This window comes from Mizuhopecten yessoensis, unplaced genomic scaffold, assembly GCF_002113885.1.
Source record: "Mizuhopecten yessoensis strain PY_sf001 unplaced genomic scaffold, ASM211388v2 scaffold8497, whole genome shotgun sequence".
Lineage (NCBI taxonomy): Eukaryota > Metazoa > Mollusca > Bivalvia > Pectinida > Pectinidae > Mizuhopecten > Mizuhopecten yessoensis.
Genome location: NW_018407577.1, coordinates 26367 through 44832, shown reverse-complemented (window position 1 = coordinate 44832; position 18466 = coordinate 26367). Strand labels below are relative to the sequence as shown.

At 36.3% G+C, this 18466-nt stretch overlaps 1 protein-coding gene across 3 annotated transcripts in view; it reads left to right on the top strand.

Annotated features, from left to right (window-relative positions):
- The first annotated feature begins 867 nt into the window (after positions 1–867).
- LOC110456063 (cerebral cavernous malformations protein 2 homolog) overlaps positions 868–18466 on the top strand; it is a 26803-nt gene continuing 9204 nt past the window's right edge. The window contains exons 1-11 of one of the 3 annotated variants that reach the window (XM_021506600.1): positions 868–1000; positions 1338–1496; positions 2351–2434; positions 4057–4155; positions 4600–4684; positions 7916–7962; positions 9090–9204; positions 11416–11455; positions 12643–12769; positions 13353–13500; positions 14183–14306. In XM_021506600.1, the coding sequence (XP_021362275.1) occupies positions 968–1000; positions 1338–1496; positions 2351–2434; positions 4057–4155; positions 4600–4684; positions 7916–7962; positions 9090–9204; positions 11416–11455; positions 12643–12769; positions 13353–13500; positions 14183–14306 (1061 nt within the window). In that variant the 5' untranslated portion in view covers positions 868–967. Of the gene's footprint in view, positions 1019–1337; positions 1497–2350; positions 2435–4056; positions 4156–4599; positions 4685–7915; positions 7963–9089; positions 9205–11415; positions 11456–12642; positions 12770–13352; positions 13501–14182; positions 14307–18466 lie in introns of all 3 variants that reach the window. The other 2 variants (XM_021506601.1, XM_021506599.1) reach the window with 2 other exon arrangements.

The window sequence follows — 18466 nt, the reverse complement described above, 5'->3', positions numbered from 1 at the left end:
GCAAGTTGGTCCAAATGTCAGGATCTGGTATTTTCAAAAAGGTGATGCCATTTTGCCCATTCTCTTTTTAATTGGTCTAGGAGAGCATGTTTTTGGAATATGAACTTAAACCTGAGTTTTTTTCACGCATTCCTTGCTTTTATGCAAATTACCACTGATATACGAACACTTAATTTTCAAGTAGTGCTTTTTTATCCTTAAATTTGAAATGGTTGATATTAGTTAATGCTTTAGGTCACTAGGAAGATGATTCCAGTCTTTTGATGCACTGTGGGAGAAAGTTGAGAATTCTTGTCCTGTCACGTACGCGTTTGGTTTTAATTAAAGTTCATTAAAGTCGATCTTGTAAAATGTAATTAATTTTTCACGGAAAGATTTTTTTTAAGATAGGACAGAATTTATTGTGGCAAATATTTAAGACATGGTTCAGTTTAAGTTGTTTCACTAAATTAACTTTTAGCATATTAAGTTTTTGAACTACACGTGCCTCCATAATAAATAAATAAATGCGTGTGCATTTCATTCACTTGTGGTGTTTATGTAGAATTCAGTTCTCCTTGGATTCTAGAATATTTTTTTATTCAAAATAATTAATTATTACCAAATAATATATCTATTTATGGTAGTAAAATATTGCCTATGAAAAATCGCGATTAAAATGGTTGCAGCGGTTTGACCAGAGTTGTTCGTTTATGAAATAATGTCGGACCTAGTAATTTGACGCTGCTTTCAGGCGAGCCTTGACAAAGCCTTGCAAGCTTAAGGCCTGCATAACGAACATGCACATTTTACATTTGTTGATGGTATAGGGGAAGTAACTGTACAATTTAGGAAGAAGCGTCTAAGCGATAGAGATTTAAACAGGAAAATAAAATGGCTGCGGAATGTTGACAAACACGACGTTACCGAAAACTGTTTGTAATTTTTGGCTAATGGGGTTGTATTAGTGACATTTTATTACATCCAGATGGACACTGGCGATTGGTTTCCAATGGATGAGGTAACGAAGAAAAGAAAGGTTTGAACTTTTCATATTAACACTTTTTAGATCCGTTCTACAATTATAGATACAATATACTGTATCAGTTTATGTGTTTATCGTTTTTTGTTTCCGTTATAACCGAGTCAATACATATTGAACTGGTTTTATCATCAATAAAATGTCAATAAATAGGAAGGAAAAAAAAAACACCTTCAAATAAAAAGGTCTGAAATCCTTTACTGTACTGTACAGTAAAGGATTTCAGACCTTTTTATTTGAAGGATAGAAGGATATTTTTGATCACGTTAAATAGTTTATTGTGAATTGACTACATTCGGTGATCATGATGTTTCAGAAAAGTGATAGGTTTGGACCTGGAGCAAGACCTCGGGAAATTCGATCATCTCTACAGGACCCAAGTAGACGAGCAGCAAGTCAGTCCATAAACCCACCTGACTACCCGACATCTTCAGCCGTGTTTACACAGAATGACTATAAGGAATTTGTTGTGCGGGTATGATATATTTACTTTTTTACTTTTAGAGTCCCTTAAAGATAAGGGCATCGGTATACAAAATGTTGTATCCATTTACTTGCAAGTTGATAATAATTAACTGGCAAATTATAATATTGAATCACAGGTACTAGCTATAGCCCCGTCTGTCAATACACCTAAATTATTACCTATAGTTGTATTGACAGACGAGACTGGTACCTGTGATTGAATTAAGGTTGTGAATCCTTGGTTTCTTCTGTGAACTCATTTTATTGGAAATTCAAAAGAGACCAAAGTTGACTTGTTGCCCCCAATGTATCATTTGGAACCTATATCTTTTCATTTTCATCTGCTACCTCTATTTTATAAATGATAATGTTTTGACTGTACATTTCATGCCAGTTGGTTATGAAATGAGATGACACTTTTAAGTGGCCCAATGTATTTAGTTTTTACTTCACATTTAGTTGTTGTGGGGATGCAGAGTCTTCGAAAAACAATCTCCTTACAGATCTTCTACCAGTTTTTGTCGTATTGATCATCAAATTTATTTTACCAGTGTTGCTGAACATTTGATATTTTAAATAACATGATATTTTTCTGTTATTGAAAATGTCTCCTGTGTTTGCTTTCACTTTTATAGTTACACATAACAAACATTTTGTTGTACAGCATTTGCAGTTGAACCACGTCTATCTTGAGTTTGATGGAACTTTGAACAAAATCAGGATTAAAAGTGCGTTTGAGCTAACTTATCAAAATCATAATAAAATAAACCAGTTTGGATTAATGTGTGATCTGAGTGTCTGGATTTGGTGATAACACAAAATCCACACTAAGCACACAGTGACAGAATAGTTGCTTCTTAACAGTTTGCGGGGGTGATACCTGGAGTTCCCATGGAGGTAGATGTCACGAACAGGACAGAAGTGCTGAGGATAATTGATAGCGGAAAGGTAATACAAGTGTACTTGGTAATGATGCATGAGATTGTCCAGTCACCTTTGTTCCCAGTAGATAATCAATCAACCTTCAGTCCGAGTAGATAAGCCTTCCACAGTCCTTCCCAACAGATAATCCATCTACCCTTCATTCCCAGTAGATAATCCAGTCATTCTCATTCCCAGTAGATGATCCAACTGCATTCCCAGTAGATAATCCATTTACATTCATTTCCTGTACATAATCCATCCTCCTTCATTCAAAGTAGATAATCCAGTCATTCTCACTCCCAGTAGATATTGCATCTACACTCCTAGTAGATAATCCATCTGCATTCTCAGTAGATAATCTTTCCACATTCCTTCCCAACAGAAATTCCATCTACCTCCCCATTCCCAGTAGATAATCCAGTCATTCTCATTCCCAGTAGATATTGCATCTACACTCCTAGTAGATAATCCATCTGCATTCTCAGTAGATAATCGTTACACATTCCTTCCCAACAGAAATTCCATCTACCTTCCTATTCCCAGTAGATAATCCAGTCATTCTCATTCCCAGTAGATAATCCATTTGTATTCTCAGTAGATACTTCATCCACTGTCATTCCCTGTAGATTGTCCAATCACATTCCTATCCAGGTAAAGTAGCTATAGTTTGATTGTAAAATTGCTGGAGTACTGATGTTTTTGTACAGAAAAGGACCAACTGACGTGGCCCCTAAAACAGTGGCTTGATAGTGGGACACCCACAGAAGTGTCGGCTGGATTAACTAGGCTACAATTACTTTGGCCAGTCTCATTTTCTTCTTCAATCTACGCCATGTATACTTTGTTAATTAATAATGACAGATATATATGACAGAATTTTTTCCTAAATCCCTTTCTTTTTTCCACATGCAGCTTTCATCTCAAACTGAAAGGCATCATAAATACGGAATGATATTTCAGTACTCTTTGATACATGCATACAGTTGAACCTTGTTATCTCGAAGTCGATGGTATTGTGGAAAAATTGTCAGCTTAGATGTAAATGAATTGTTTCATTAGCTTGCAGTAAGTACTGATAACTGTTTATGAACAGTCAAACATATTTTACTGTCATAAGTTGATAATAGAAAATAATTATTACCGAATGTAAACTGCTCAATAAGAATATGTTCAGAAACATTGAATGGCGAACTACCGTAGCGTTATGTCTAATATGTATTTAAGATTATAAGATTGACAGGTGCATATTAATAAAAATCTTTTAGATAAGCAATACTTTGATGAAGGATTTATACTGTTGGAATCAAGATTTCACATCGGGATATAATCTGAATTTATCGAGTTTTTACTAAGATAAAGAACGGTTTTGGCCGGGACCAAAGAAATACTTTTGAGTTAAATCGGGTCTTACAGTTATTAGAGTTTGATGTAACAAAGTTTGACTGTATTAATTATCATCTAATACATAACACCGTATGATAGTTAAGCTTTCCCCAATACATAAATTGTCACTTGGTTAACATCTGTGGTTTAGAACTTGAGGTTTCCGACTTTGATCTGGTGTGTCCAATTTTTGTACTTAAAAAAAACCCAAAGCTTTTTGGCATTGGGAGTCCACTAACACTATTTGTTGAAATGTGTTGTAGAAACAAGGGAGGATCCCCCTACAGGCCAAGTTTGAGGTGGAGGTCATTCTCAGTCTCAGTAAGAGCAACATCAAGCTGCTGAAGAAAGCCGGCAATGAGGTGAATGTGTTTTCCGTCCGTCCCTCACAGTCACAATAATTGTCTTTACAATGTCATGTTTGCCAGCGTGTCGACTAAAACCGTTAAACACCAAGTAATATTTTAAATGAAAAGTTGTAAGAACTGTCCTGTATATTGTTAAGTCTGAAAATATATTATAGCAAATGTGATCTGTGTGATTGAAAATAAATAACTTATTATAAAGTTGTAAACGATTCTAACAAATTTCCAAAAATATTTTTAAAACTGCTTAATAACATTAGCAAGCATAATTGAAATTGTAGAGTGAAGTAACTTTATTTATTAAACTTTGCAGCAAAATTTATAAATGTTTTTAGGGGACATGATACTTCATTGTTTTTCAGTGTGTCATATTGATTATTCATACTGTATAATCAAGATGTAAAATTGAATTCAAATAAATACATTTGAAATATTTCGTAGGTGATACTTCGGTTACCGATTCATGAAATAGCTGCCATCTGTTACATACAAGATGACCGTGTACATATATTGTCTATCAAACATGGTAAGTGCTGGAATCTGGAGAATTTTCTTACCTCAATGTTTATGTGTCCATTTGTTTGACTCTAAAGAGTCATTGATGTGTGTTTCCTGATTTTGACATTATTGCTTTTGTGACATAAACTTGATTATCCTGGCTGTAACGCGGGACGAGCGTCGGTAGAGATAATTAGAAATGAACAAAATAAACTAGTAAGTTACACAAATAGTGTCCACTAAGAGTTCCCTATCTGTACAGCTCTGGCTGACCCCTTCAGTGACCATGACTTGCCCGCTGTGGATGACCTGTGGCTGACCTTGACCCTTTGCATGGGAAGGTCCTGATGCCCCGTTCGCATGTATCCACTGCAATGTCCAGATGTGGTCGTAATCCTCCTCAGGAAAGCTTAAACAATACCCAAAACAGCCATTACAATCTTGCATACTTCACCATTCAAGCAATGGATTCCTCACAAAATATCAACATGACAATTATATAATGACACAATCATATTCGACAATCTTAACACTGACGTGAGACTCTATGATATCTAGTAATGGAAACAGTTAAGTGATATACTATAATAACTATTATAACAATTAAACCTAATTCCGGTCCGGCAATACATAGTTCCAAGTACACAGTCGAGTATGGCACCACGCGGCTTCCATACTTTTTACACTCTATCGAGACCTCACCTATACATAACGGTTTATCACTATTCCAATACATATCATCAACATTACAACACTATTACATTCGTACATAACTATGCATCGAGATATACATACTTATAAACCCATAAAGTATCTCTAAAAACATATTCATACAATTTAGCCTACATGCACGTGCTGTACTGTGGTAATCGCTCACTACCCAAGCGTCACGCATGACCGGACCGCACTATCCTATACGGCTCAATAGACGTTAATCGGACAATATTAGGACATAAAGATGGAAAAATAGAGTTACATAAAGCTTAATACTAATATTACTTACCACAGTCTGTAACCTGTGCCTGTAACTACTGAGGTAGGCCGCTGTGAGTACTAAAACCCACGACAGGTGGCTATGGCGCGTCCACACATGTTTACCTGTGTCCTGAGCTCGTGCACTTCCGCTCCCTACCTATTTACTTACCGTAACATCCGTCAACTGACCACGTGATTCGTAATAACAATAACACTGGACATTCACAAATATATATATCTACATACGATCAACATAAACACCACGAGACAATACATGCGATCGTGACACTGGCAACCATAAGCGATCCCCGATACTCTGCTCACTTTCGCTCTCTGCACCCCTTGAATATCATTATGTTATAGGAAAATTGAAGCTATTTCATTCCTGTTTTTGAACTAGTTGGTGAGAACACATTCAAACATTATTTTATATACTGAATATGTAAATATTTAAAATCATTTCAATATTAAGTTGATTACTCACCTGGCCTGATCGAGTAAGTCTTATGTATTAATTATACACATACATCTTGTAAATTTATATTAACAGTTCATATAGTTCACTGGGCCATATAAGCCATGTTAGCTCTCTGACTGGAAAGCTAGACCATTCTAATGGGAGACCTATTGTTTTTAAAGACCATAGTCGCACATTGAATTTCAATCTGATTAAAATCATATGTTACTTGACTTCGTTAACTTCGTACTACGCCTGAACATCTGAGCGTGCCACGGTCAGGGTCACGTTCAGGTGACCTTCATATTTATAAATACTCATTAAATTTTGACCAATCAGAGACCCTCTTTCAAAAGGGCGCTCTGAGATGTAACAAATATGTCGGACATTGATGAGAATGATGCGAAAGTTCTGAAGGTATTTGAGATTGATCGTCTGAAACCCGAACAGAAAAAAAATCGAAGCTTCATTAGAGAAGATGGACTGTATGGTGGTGTTGCCTATGCAATTATTACCCAATGGGTACGTTTTCCTTGGCGTCGAAGAAACATCAGATCCCGCCGCCATATTTGTTTTAGAAAACTAATCTGTTCGATACCCCTCGCTATTTATCTATCAACCATGATATTCCGATTTGCTGGCAAACTTTTGCCAGCGCACCTCTGATTGGTTCATGTAAAGGTCACTTGAACGTGACCCTGACCGTGGCACATTCAGATGTTCAGGCGGAGCCATGTAACAAATTTAACCTGTTGAGAGGTTATCTGTGTTGAGAGATCACGATTATAGTTAAATGGGTGGTCTTTCTAGACAGGTAAAAGGGAATGATCTTTCTGGACTGGTAAAATGTAGTGGTCACTCTGGTAAGTTAAAATGTGAGTGGTCTTTGTAGACAGGTAAAATGAGTGGTGGTCTTTCTTGACAGTAAAAAGAGAGATATCTTTCTAGACAAGGAAAAGGGAGTTGCCTTTCTAAATAGGTAAAGGGAAATAGTCTTTATAGACAGGTAAAATGGGTGGTGGTCTTTATAGACAGGTAAAAGGAGTGGCCTTTCTAAACAGTAAAAAGGGAATGGTCTTCCTGGACAGGTAAAATGAAGTGGTCACTCTGGTCAGTCGAAATGGGCGGTGGTCTTTCTAGACAATAAAATTGGAATGATCTTTCTAGACAGATAAATGGGAATGGTCTTTTTAGACAGGAAAAATTGGGGTGTGGTCTTTCTAGACAGGGAAAAGGGAGTGGTCTTTCTAGATAATAAAAAGGGGGTGTATTTCTTGTTAGTTAAAAAGAAAGTATTAATATAGTAAAAAAAAGTAGTGTTTCTAGACAGTTAAAATAGAGTGGTCTTTCTAGACAGGTAAAATGGAATGGTCTTTCTAGACAATAAAAGATAATGGTCATTCTGATCAGTTAAAAGGATGTGGAGATAAAAGGGATTGGTCTATCATGACAGTAAAATGGGAGTGGCTTGTCTGCACAAGTAAAATAAAATGGCCTGTCTATACAGGTAAAGGGGAGTGGTCTTTCTAGACAGTTAAAGGGGAGTGGTCTTTCTAGACAGTTAAAACGGAATGGTCTTTCTAGACAGTTAAAAGGGAGTGGCCTTTCTAGACAGTTAAAGGGGAGTGGTCTTTCTAGACAGTCTCTACTGAATTATGTTTACCATCATTCAGTGTTGTTTTGTCCCATACTGTTTGGTTTACAAAAAACATTGACACATTTAAAAAAGTTGTCTTTTTTTAGTTTCTTATTTTGAAATATCTTCCACATGGTTTTATATACATTTCAAATGCCATCATTAATAAAATCGTGATTTGTCAATTACAGGAAATCCAGATAATTGTGATCTTGCTGTGATGTATTGTGCTAATCAGGTAAGGAGTGTAGAATCTAGAAAGAAGTTTTTTTCTTATTTTTCCCCAGCACCCACCATATCTGCCTAGCACCCACCCACCATATCTGCCTAGCACCCACCATATCTGCCTAGCACCCACCATATCTGCCCAGCCCCCACCATATCTGCCTAGCACCCACCATATCTGCCTTGCACCCACCATATCTGCCTAGCACCCACCATATCTGCCCAGCACCAAACATATCAGCCCAGCACCCACCATATCTGCCCAGCACCCCCATATCTGCCTAGCACCCACCATATCTGCCTAGCACCCACCATTTCAGCCCAGTACCCACCATATCTGCCCAGCACTCATCATATCTGCCCAGCACCCACCATATCTGCCCAGCACCCACCATATCTGCCCAGCCCCCACCATATCTGCCCAGCACCCACCATATCTGCCTAGCACCCACCATTTCAGCCCAGCACCCATCATATCTGCCCAGCACTCATCATATCTGCCCAGTACTCATCATATCTGCCCAGCACCCACCATATCTGCCCAGCACCCACCATATTTGTCCAGCATCCACCATATCAGCCCATCACCAACCATATCTGCCCAGCACCCACCATATCTGCCCAGCACCCACGATATCAGCCCAGCACAAGACATATCTGCCTAGCACCAATCATATAAGCCCAGCACCCACCATATCTGCCTTGCACCCACCATATCTGTCCTGCATCCACCATATCTGCCCAGCACCCTCCATTTCAGCCAAGCACCCTCCATATCAGCACAGAACAAGCTATATCTGCCCAGCTTGCACCATATCTGTCCAGCATCCACCATATCTGTCCAGCACAAGCCATATCTGCCCCAGCACAAGCCATATCCATTTAACTTCTGGTAAGGTTGAACACTTTTAGAAAATTCACTCCTCAAACTGGTAGTGTACACACTGCATATCCATATGTATTTGCTATTGCATTCATGGTGTTATATTTAAGGCAGAACGTGATTATAGTTAGGGTTAGGGTTTATGAAGTATATTTTTTTCTGATTGTTTTAAGTGTTATTGCTTATACTTTTGATGTTAAAGAGCAGAAAAGAATGAGTCTTACGTGTGATACCATATTTTTTAACTTATTTTTCAGGGTCAGGCCCAGGATATTTGCGCCTTGGTTGAGAAATGTTTCCAGATGGTTTACATAGAATTTACCATACAGTTGTTGGAGCAGGCTATTGAAGTAAAGTCCGTCCACTCCACAGGTACTGGCAGATCCATTGATAATTGGTTTGGTTTCATTATTGGGTGACAGGTGATAATAAAAATAGGCTTCTTCTGGACTTTTTCAACTTCACATTTTATTTTCCGAATGCTATACAACATATAGGTTATGCAAATACATAGCTCATGGTTTATAATTAGGTATAATATACAAGATGGCAGAGGATAATTCCTTTTATCACATAATGTACTGTGTTATCCAGTTAATATTAAGCCATGTAATATGACCTATCAGCCCAGTGATTGGTTGTAAGTTTCAATTGTCTCAATTGTTACGTCACGCCTATGACAAGTACATGACGTCACATACTTACGCACTGGAGTCAAAATGGCGGCTTTTTACATTTCAAGGTTGCATGAAAAAATGTGGTTTTACACAAATAAATGCCACAGATCTTGATTACCCGGTTCATGTATGTGATAAAAAATGATCCTACACTCGTTTTCATTTCATATGTTTATGAAACTCGTCATGAATGTTTCATTTTAGCTCGCTAATTTGAAAAATTCTTAGACTCGTTCCATAAATCTCATATGAAATGGAAACTCATGTAAGATCCTCTATATTCACATACCAAGGTAGTAGCTCTTTTGTTCAGGTTGTAAAGTTAGATACATTTTTCATCTTAGATATATATGTCACAATAACTAATTGGGCATTATAAACATATGTTGTATCTACTTAGTTGTCTTGGTACATAATGTTTTATTAAAAACTCTGACTTTTAATTTACCGTTATTATATCTCTCCTTCAAATGAAGGGAGACATTTTGTTTTAGTACTGTTTCTTCTGGTTCTGGTTCTTCTTATATGATCTTGTTCAGGCCATAACTTTTAAACTGTTAAAGATATCAGTATACCGGCATCACCTACAGAGGATGTGCAGTGCACTGTCATGAGGTCATTGTGACCTTGCCCCCCAAAAAAGTCTGATTGTTTCGAACATTTAAAGGTGTACGCCAAGGTGATGCCAACGGTCCCTCACTGTTTCTAATTTTGCTTAAGGTAATAGGATTGTCACCATTTCTCAGTAGAATTTCTTCCAATTTTGTAGTTATATTGCATTGAAGTAAGGAAAATTTTCTGCCACAAAAAAATATAGGTTGTCAGAATTTAAAGGATTTGAAATGAAAATTTATGTAAAAAGGAGTGAGTTTTGAAAAAAAAATGAAAGACACAATTTTAGGCAAAATAATGTCAATAAAAATGATACTGATATAGATAAGTATTGCATTAATGTATATCAATTTAATAAATGCTGAAATTGTGTAAAATTAATTATCTATAAACGTTTAAAAATTGACATTTTATAATAAAACCATGTACATATAGTAATTGCATGTAAAGAGTTATCTTTCTTGAAAAACTTCACAGTAGTGAAATAGGTAGCAGGGTTCCTGAAGTACAGAAAAATGGACACATGTGACTCATTGATAAAAAACCCTGAATTAATGCCTGGATTTCTTTGAAATTCTTTAATATTGAGAGAACACACTGTTCTGTCAATAATAAACATGCAATATTTATCAGTTTAATATTAAACATCAGAATATGGGGAAATTGTGATACTGTCTCCCTACATTGGATTTTCAACTAGGGATGCACTTCCTATTTCCGTTTATCAATACACTCCTATGATCTTAAACTTAGTTAGCAAGTATATGATGGCATTGTAAACTTTATCCAAGCATCTTTTGTGACTATGGGGTCAGTTTGAGGACTTCTGTAATGGTCCCCATTACGATCAGAACTTATATGGATTTTATAATTTAGCAGTTGGCAGTTCCTCTAATGATAAGGTCAAATAAGTGCTAAGTTAAAGATATCCTGATAAAACTGTCGTTAAGTCACTGCAACCTTGACCTCAAGGTCAAAGATCAAATAAGTGCAAAGTTTTCAGGAAAATCTTGTCCAGGCCTTCAGTTTTAAACCGTTAAAGGGGAGACATACGTTTTTGTTCACAAAAGCCGATGTCTAAGTAAGCAGTGTGCTGGTAGATTTATACTGTAAATAGAAAAACCGGCAGTGCATTGGGACAGGGAACCTTACATGTCAATGTACGTAAATTTTTATCGACACATGAAATAAAAATAATTGAGGAATGTCAAAAGCAACAATATATTTTCTGTTGTTCAGTTTGATATGCCTTCTTCATCGAGCAGATTAAAAGAATACCGTTTTATGTTTACAGATTCCACCATTACTTCATCAACGAGTGAAAGGCCTTCATTGTAAGTATACAAGTTAATTTGTATTTGTTTCTACTTAAATGTAAATAGATGGTGTATGCCTGTATGGTATTTGTGCTCCTATCTGAATTATTTTCTGAGAGTTTCGCCTGTACTGTTTAGTATTGGAACATTAAACTTAGTAAATCAGTACAGGTCGGGAAGCTGGGATGTTGTGTACAAAACCTATCTCACTGTGGCCCTGACGTCAGTTAAGAAGAATTTATTTTTGTAGCATTTCTCCGTCACTATTTAATGCAGAATCATCAGATTTGGTATGTATCTAGATACATCTAGGAAAGACAGAGTGTCTTGTATCAGATCTAGGTCACTGCAGTCTATACTTTGACCTCTGACCTAAATTTAGGAAAACATTAATTTCAGAGTATTTCGAGTCTACTATTTCAAGTAGTATCATCAAAATTGTTCTGAATACTCCGTTAACATTTTTCAGCTTCAACATACTTAGACAGCAAAGCAGGGCTATCCACAAAGTCACTGTTATAAATTCTGTCTCATGTATGACACGGTATCCAGTATTTGATACGCATATTATTTTGAATGATGGAAATGTTTATCATTTGGTTGTTGATTTTAATGTGGTAATTTATTCGTGTAACCTTTTGTTGAGTCTTATAGATAATTATGAGGGAATATGTGTGTACAGGTGTAATATACAGAGAAGTCTCCAGTGACACATTTTATAAAAAACTGTGTATGCTTCGTTACTTGATAATTACAGGTTGCATGTACGTTGTTATAACTTTGAATAGAGCTATTGGTTTTGGTAAAAACATCTTATATTTACGTACTTCAGTTTTCTTCATCTAATTACCATAAAAACTTGTGTAGTTTGCGCACTTTCATATCATTGTACCTGTGTAAACAAGAAATATTAACTGATAATAAACAAATTACAAAAATCCTAAGAAATATATTTAAAAAAAATATATCAAGCGGGTTCTGTTTCATTTTCAGAGATCCATTTTCGGAGCATGAACATCATTTTTTTTCAGATTTATTTTGGTGCGCAAAATATTTGAGTAGAAGCTTTTTTTTCAGATTTTCAGCCTCAAAAAGTACTTGTGCAAATTACATAGGTGTGCAAATTACACGGGTTTTTACGGTTTGTGCAACCTTACTTCATTATTGTAGGGTTAGTTTATTAAATGTGATCGTTGTGTCTACAGTATGTCAACGTCACAAGACCAAATTTATTCTCCAAACAGTAAGGATCCGATGGCACGGTCAAAGAGTGAATCCGGGAATAGTGATACCAGCTCAAGGACAAAATTAGTCAACGTTTATATGGAAGAGGTGTGTATAAACAAAATAAGCTCAAATGATCATAAAATGTTCCAGATTGTATACTATTTAAGGATTAACTTGAATATATTTTTTATTTTATGGAGATATAACACAAAAAACGGAGTGTACTCTAAATGAGAGTACACTCCGTTTTTTGTGTGTTATAGGTCAATAACATGAAAAATATATTGNTGTTATGGAGATATAACACAAAAAACGGAGTTTACTCTAAATAAACCGCGAGAGTACACTCCGGTTTTTTGTGTTATAGGTCCATAACATGAAAAATATATTCAAGTTAATCCTTATAATTTAATCTACTATACACAATCCCTGTGGAAGTCCACTTTTATTGATGGACCCTTTTCTTTTAGAAACTATTGGGCTGCTGTATCAGCCAATCAAAAGCGACGTTACAAACAGTGACGTCATTTTTTTACGTTATGGGCTGATAACATAAATTATTTAAGCCAATGAAAATGCTTGTTACAAGCAAGATTTAATTATAAAAGAATAATATGAAAATTTGACAATTTCGGAGTGTTTCCCTTCCTCATAAATTGTATCAATATGTTTGTTTGTTTGTTTGTAGCTTCCAAATCAGTTTAACCTCGAGGAACTGACGACGTTTGCTAGCTTGCTTAAAACACTTAATGATTCCAGTTCACACATGCCATTCCCAGAGTTTTGTGACCAGGTATTCAAGTTATATGGTCCAAAACGCAAGAATCTATTGGGAGGTAATCTTTTGTTTGACATTTAATCAGAAGCTTAAAGTAATGGATTTTTCAGAAATTACATGTACCAAGGTTTTGGAACAGCAAAAAATAACAAAACAAGGTTTCGGTCTACGATAAAATATTTTCTCAGTTGTATTTCATAGAAAGTTAAACAGACATAATTTTTCTCAAAGTACAATTTTAGCTCACCTACCAAAAGAGAGGGGCACAATAGGGGAAATAGAGGTAAAACTTTTAAATCCTTCTATCGAGGGGATAAAGGGATTATATCCTAATTGAGTCTGAAGCATCCTTGGCCAAGAGGACTCAATTTTGTATTAAAGGTGAGTGTGGCCCCTCTAGGGCCACTGGATGGGGCCTAATAGGGGTAACAGAGGTAAAACATTTAAAATCCTTCTTCTAGCGTAGGGATTTAGGGATTTCATCCCAATTTGGCTGGAGGATCCTTAGACCAAGGGCACTCAATTTTGTAAAAAAAAATGTGGATGTAGCCCCTGGGGGCAGAGCCGAAAAGGAGAAATAGAGGTAAAACTTTTGAAATCATCCTTCTATCATTAGGACTAGGAGATTTTATCACAATTTTGTCTCCATCAAGTTGTCTAGTAGTGCCTGTTATTATTAGGGTGTATTCATTAAAACAAATTGGATTTTGTCATCATGTTTAACATTTGTTTACCCTTAGGTCTAAGTCCCTTTATTCCGGAGAGTGAATACCGTTATTTTGCTGACTTCCTGAAGAAACATGACCTGAAGGAACCTGAAGATGGCACATTGTCAAGTCGTAACAGTTTTCCGGGAAATTTCAGGTTCGTCTAATCTAGTACTGGTCACTTTTAGTACAGTGTTGACCTCTGCGGTAGTGAGTTAAATGTCACAGATTATTAATCCAATCTTTTGTTCTTGTCAAATAGACTATAAATGATATTACTTTATATTATAAAGCAGTGCTCACCTGGACCATAATATATGTAATGATGTCCACTTTTCTCTGTGCATATATTTCTTGACTTTTTCCTGCAAGACTTTCAAAAGTAACTGTTGTATGACCGGGTAACTCAAACTCTTAGAAAATTTGCTTGAATATATCGCAAATGGCCTATGATTTTTCTGCCCTAAAAATATCCCTGCAATATTTTAACACTATTTCACTCAAAATTATGGCTAAAATTGAACAGGACCAGATACTACTTTTTATATGCCCGTCAAATTTGACGAGAGTATTATGGTATGGCATCGTCCGTCTATCTGGTCGTCCGTAAAAGAATTTTGATTCAACAATTTTTAGCTCACCTGGCACGAAGTGCCAAGTGAGCTTATGCCGTCGTCGTCTGGCGTCAATATTTTACTTTAAACGACTTCTTCTTAATAACCAAAAGGCCTAGGGTGATGTTATTTGGCCAGAAGCAAACTGGGATGAAGGGCTACAAAGTTTGTTAAAATTAATTACCTTCACCCATTTTCAAGGTCACAGGGGTCAAATATGTTAAAAACTTTAACTGCCCAGGGAGATGATATTTGGCCAGTAGCATGCTTGGGTGAAGGGCTACAAAGTTTGTTCAAATGAATGACCTTCAATTATATTCAAGATCACAGGGGTCAATTGTCTTAAAAAACCTTTAAACAACTTCTTCTGAATAACCAAAATGCCCAGGTTGATGATATTTGGCCAGTAGCATGCTAAGATGAAGGGCTACAAAGTTTGTACAAATGAATGACCTTCACCCATATTCAAGGTCACAGGGGTCAAATATGTTAAAAACTTTAAACAACTTCTTCTAAATAACCAAAAATGCCCAGGGTGATGATATTTAGTCAGTAGCATACTAGGATCAAGGGCTACCAAGTTTGTTTAAATGTATGACCTTGAATCATATTCAAGGTCACAAGGAGCAGATATGTTCAAAATGTAAAAAAAAAAACCCAACTTGTTCTGAATAACCAAAAGGCTCAGGATGTTGATATTTAGTCAGTAGCATGCTGGGATCAAGGACTACAATGTTTGGTTAACTGAATGACTTTGACTTATATTCAAGGTCACAGGGGTCAAATTTGTTTAAAATCTTTAAACAACCTCTTCTGAATAATCATGGGTCCCAGGATGTTGATACTTTGCAAGTTGCATCCTGAGATGAAAGGCTATAAAATTTGTTCAACAAAATGACTTTGTTCGACTTTCAATCACAGGGGTAAAATGTTTTAAAAAAAAATAATAGGTTCTTTTGAATGAATTTTAATTGTAAATACTGAAATTTTATTTGCCTGTAGCTTTATTTTAGATCACTTTTAAGGTTACAAGTGTGAGATTTATACCAGGTGAGCGATGCAGGCCCATTTTGTCTGGAGATCTTCTCCTACATGTTTTGACTGATTTCTTTGAAACTTAGTAGGTTAAATAATCATGATATGAAGTTGTGTCTCCCTTAAAAGAATTTTGATTCGACAATTTTTGCAAAAGTTATTGCCCTTTGTTCATTTCAGTATTTGATTTTTTGTCCCGAGATCTTCTCCTACATTTTTTGACGGATTGCTTTGAAACTTAGTAGGCTAAAGAATCATGATATGAAATTGTGTCTCCCTTAAAAGAATTTTGATTCGACAATTTTTGCAAAAGTTATTGCCCTTTGTTCATTTCAGTATTTCATTTTTTGTCCGGAGATTTTCTCCTACATTTTTAGCTCACCTGGTCCGAAGGTGCGGCGTCCAGCATTCGTAGTTTGTCGTCCGTCCGTCAACTTTTCGTTTAAAACCCTACTAGACCTGAACGGCTAAGTAGAATTTGACTAAATTTGGTCTGGAGCATCCTTAGGCCAAGGAGACTCAATTTTGTATAAACAGTGGGGGCATAGGGGCGGTGCCAAACAATGGAAATAGAGGTAAAACCTTTAAAATCCTTCTTCTACCATAGAGATTAAAGTATTTTACCCTAAATTAGTCTGGAACATCCTTGCATCTTGTGTGGCCCCCTGGGAGCAGAGGGGCGGGGCCCAATAGGGAAAACCTAGTAAATTCTTCAAAATCCTTGTCCTTCTGTAGGAAGGACAGGATTTTGTCCAAATTTGGTATGAAGTATCCTTGGTTGAAGGGGAACCAATTTTGTATAAACGGTGTGTCTGGCCCCGCTTGGGGCAGAGAGGCAGGGCCAAATAAGGGATATAGAGGAATAGCTTTAATATCATTTTTTCTTTCGTTAGGATGAAGGTATTTTGACCAAATTTGGTCAGAAGCATCCTTAGGGGAAGGGGAACAAATTTTGTATAATGGTGTGTCTGACCCCTCTGGGGCCTGAGAGGTGGTGCCCAAAAGAGGTAATTTAGCAAATTCTTGAAAAAAATTCTTCTGTAGGAATAAGAGGATTTTGTCCATATTTGGTCTAAAGCATCATTGGGTAAAGGTGACCTGATTTTCTATCAAAGGTGGGTCTGACCCCCCTAGGAGCAGAGGGGCGGGGCCCAATAGGGGAAACATAGCAAATTCTTCAATATCCTTCTTTTCCTGTAGGAATGACAGGATTTTGTCCAATTGCATATAAACATAACCCCTGACTAACCATGCAATACATGTACACTACCAGCAACTTCCAACTTCAATTTTACTAACATTTTCAGGTGAGCGATACAGGCCCTCTAGGCCTCTTGTTACAGATTGTCACATTTCAATATAGTGTAATAAACACAAGTAAATAAAATGCTGATATTATTACATTACACAATAAAACAACCTATCGTTCTTTATGTAATAAAGTTAATCTCAATCATGTACACAAGAAACACCATTCCACTGTCTACTTTGACAATGACAAAATAAACAACCCCATTTTTTCAAGATTCATAAACAATCAGAACAATAGGATACTGTTTAATAAATGCTATTTATTAACTGTATAGGTATGCCATGTTAACATGACCAACATTGTTGTATATGTATTATAAATCAGCATACACATGTTTATACACATAACAGAAGAAATAAACAATACACAAATATATACATTTCATGATCATCTACATTTAAGGTTTGGCCTTGGAGGCTATATCATACTACACATATATATTTACATTTGCATGGCATTGTCACTATATAGCCTCTTTGAAAGCTGGGTCGTTGACGGGACTTTCATTACCATGCACCACGAGACACAATTCTTAGCGTATTAATACAACACTGACCGGACCTAGAATAATTAGTCAATATCCAATATAAATAAACATGACGGCTGCTGAAATATCGCTGGGCATTTTGAGATTTAACAATGTCATTGTAAATTTATGTGCAAAATAAAAAATAAAAAAACAACACTTTTATTACAACAAAAACAAGATCAATGTCTGAAATATCGTACAAAATGCACATAGGTTGAAATCACCAATGCCGGCAATGGAAACAATTTTAACGCTCATGCAATTTATCAGAAATATCGTCTGTTACACTGCACTGATCAACAGAGGTTTGTTACAAATGTCTGAAATACACATATTCTATAGCCCTACTGACACATATGTTACAGACCTACTGATATGAGTCACAGCACACATAAAATTTCAGACATTTGTAACGAAACTGTGCTCCGTCGCAAGATCACTCACTTCAAACGCGATCAGTTTCACGCGTCTCGCATCCACTATTCCTCAGTTTCTGACGACATGTCAAATAACGAGGATGTTATAGAATCTACCGACTGTTGTCAGGTTCCCATATAATCAACAAATACATTCACGCCTGGATTCTTCACAACATGAGCAAAGAGAAAAGTTCGAATTAACTTCCAAAAATAACTCCCTCGTGGAGGGCAAGGTCGGATTTACGGTGTTCACTGTATTTGTCCATGCGCGAAATTTGTTCCGGGGGAAAATCGAAACAATTTCATTGCTAACTTTCAGCTTAGAGTTCTATTGATAAACTTAAATCACCCTATAGACATATCATTCGCAATTGTATTGATACTGAATTGTGGAATAAAATTGAAGTG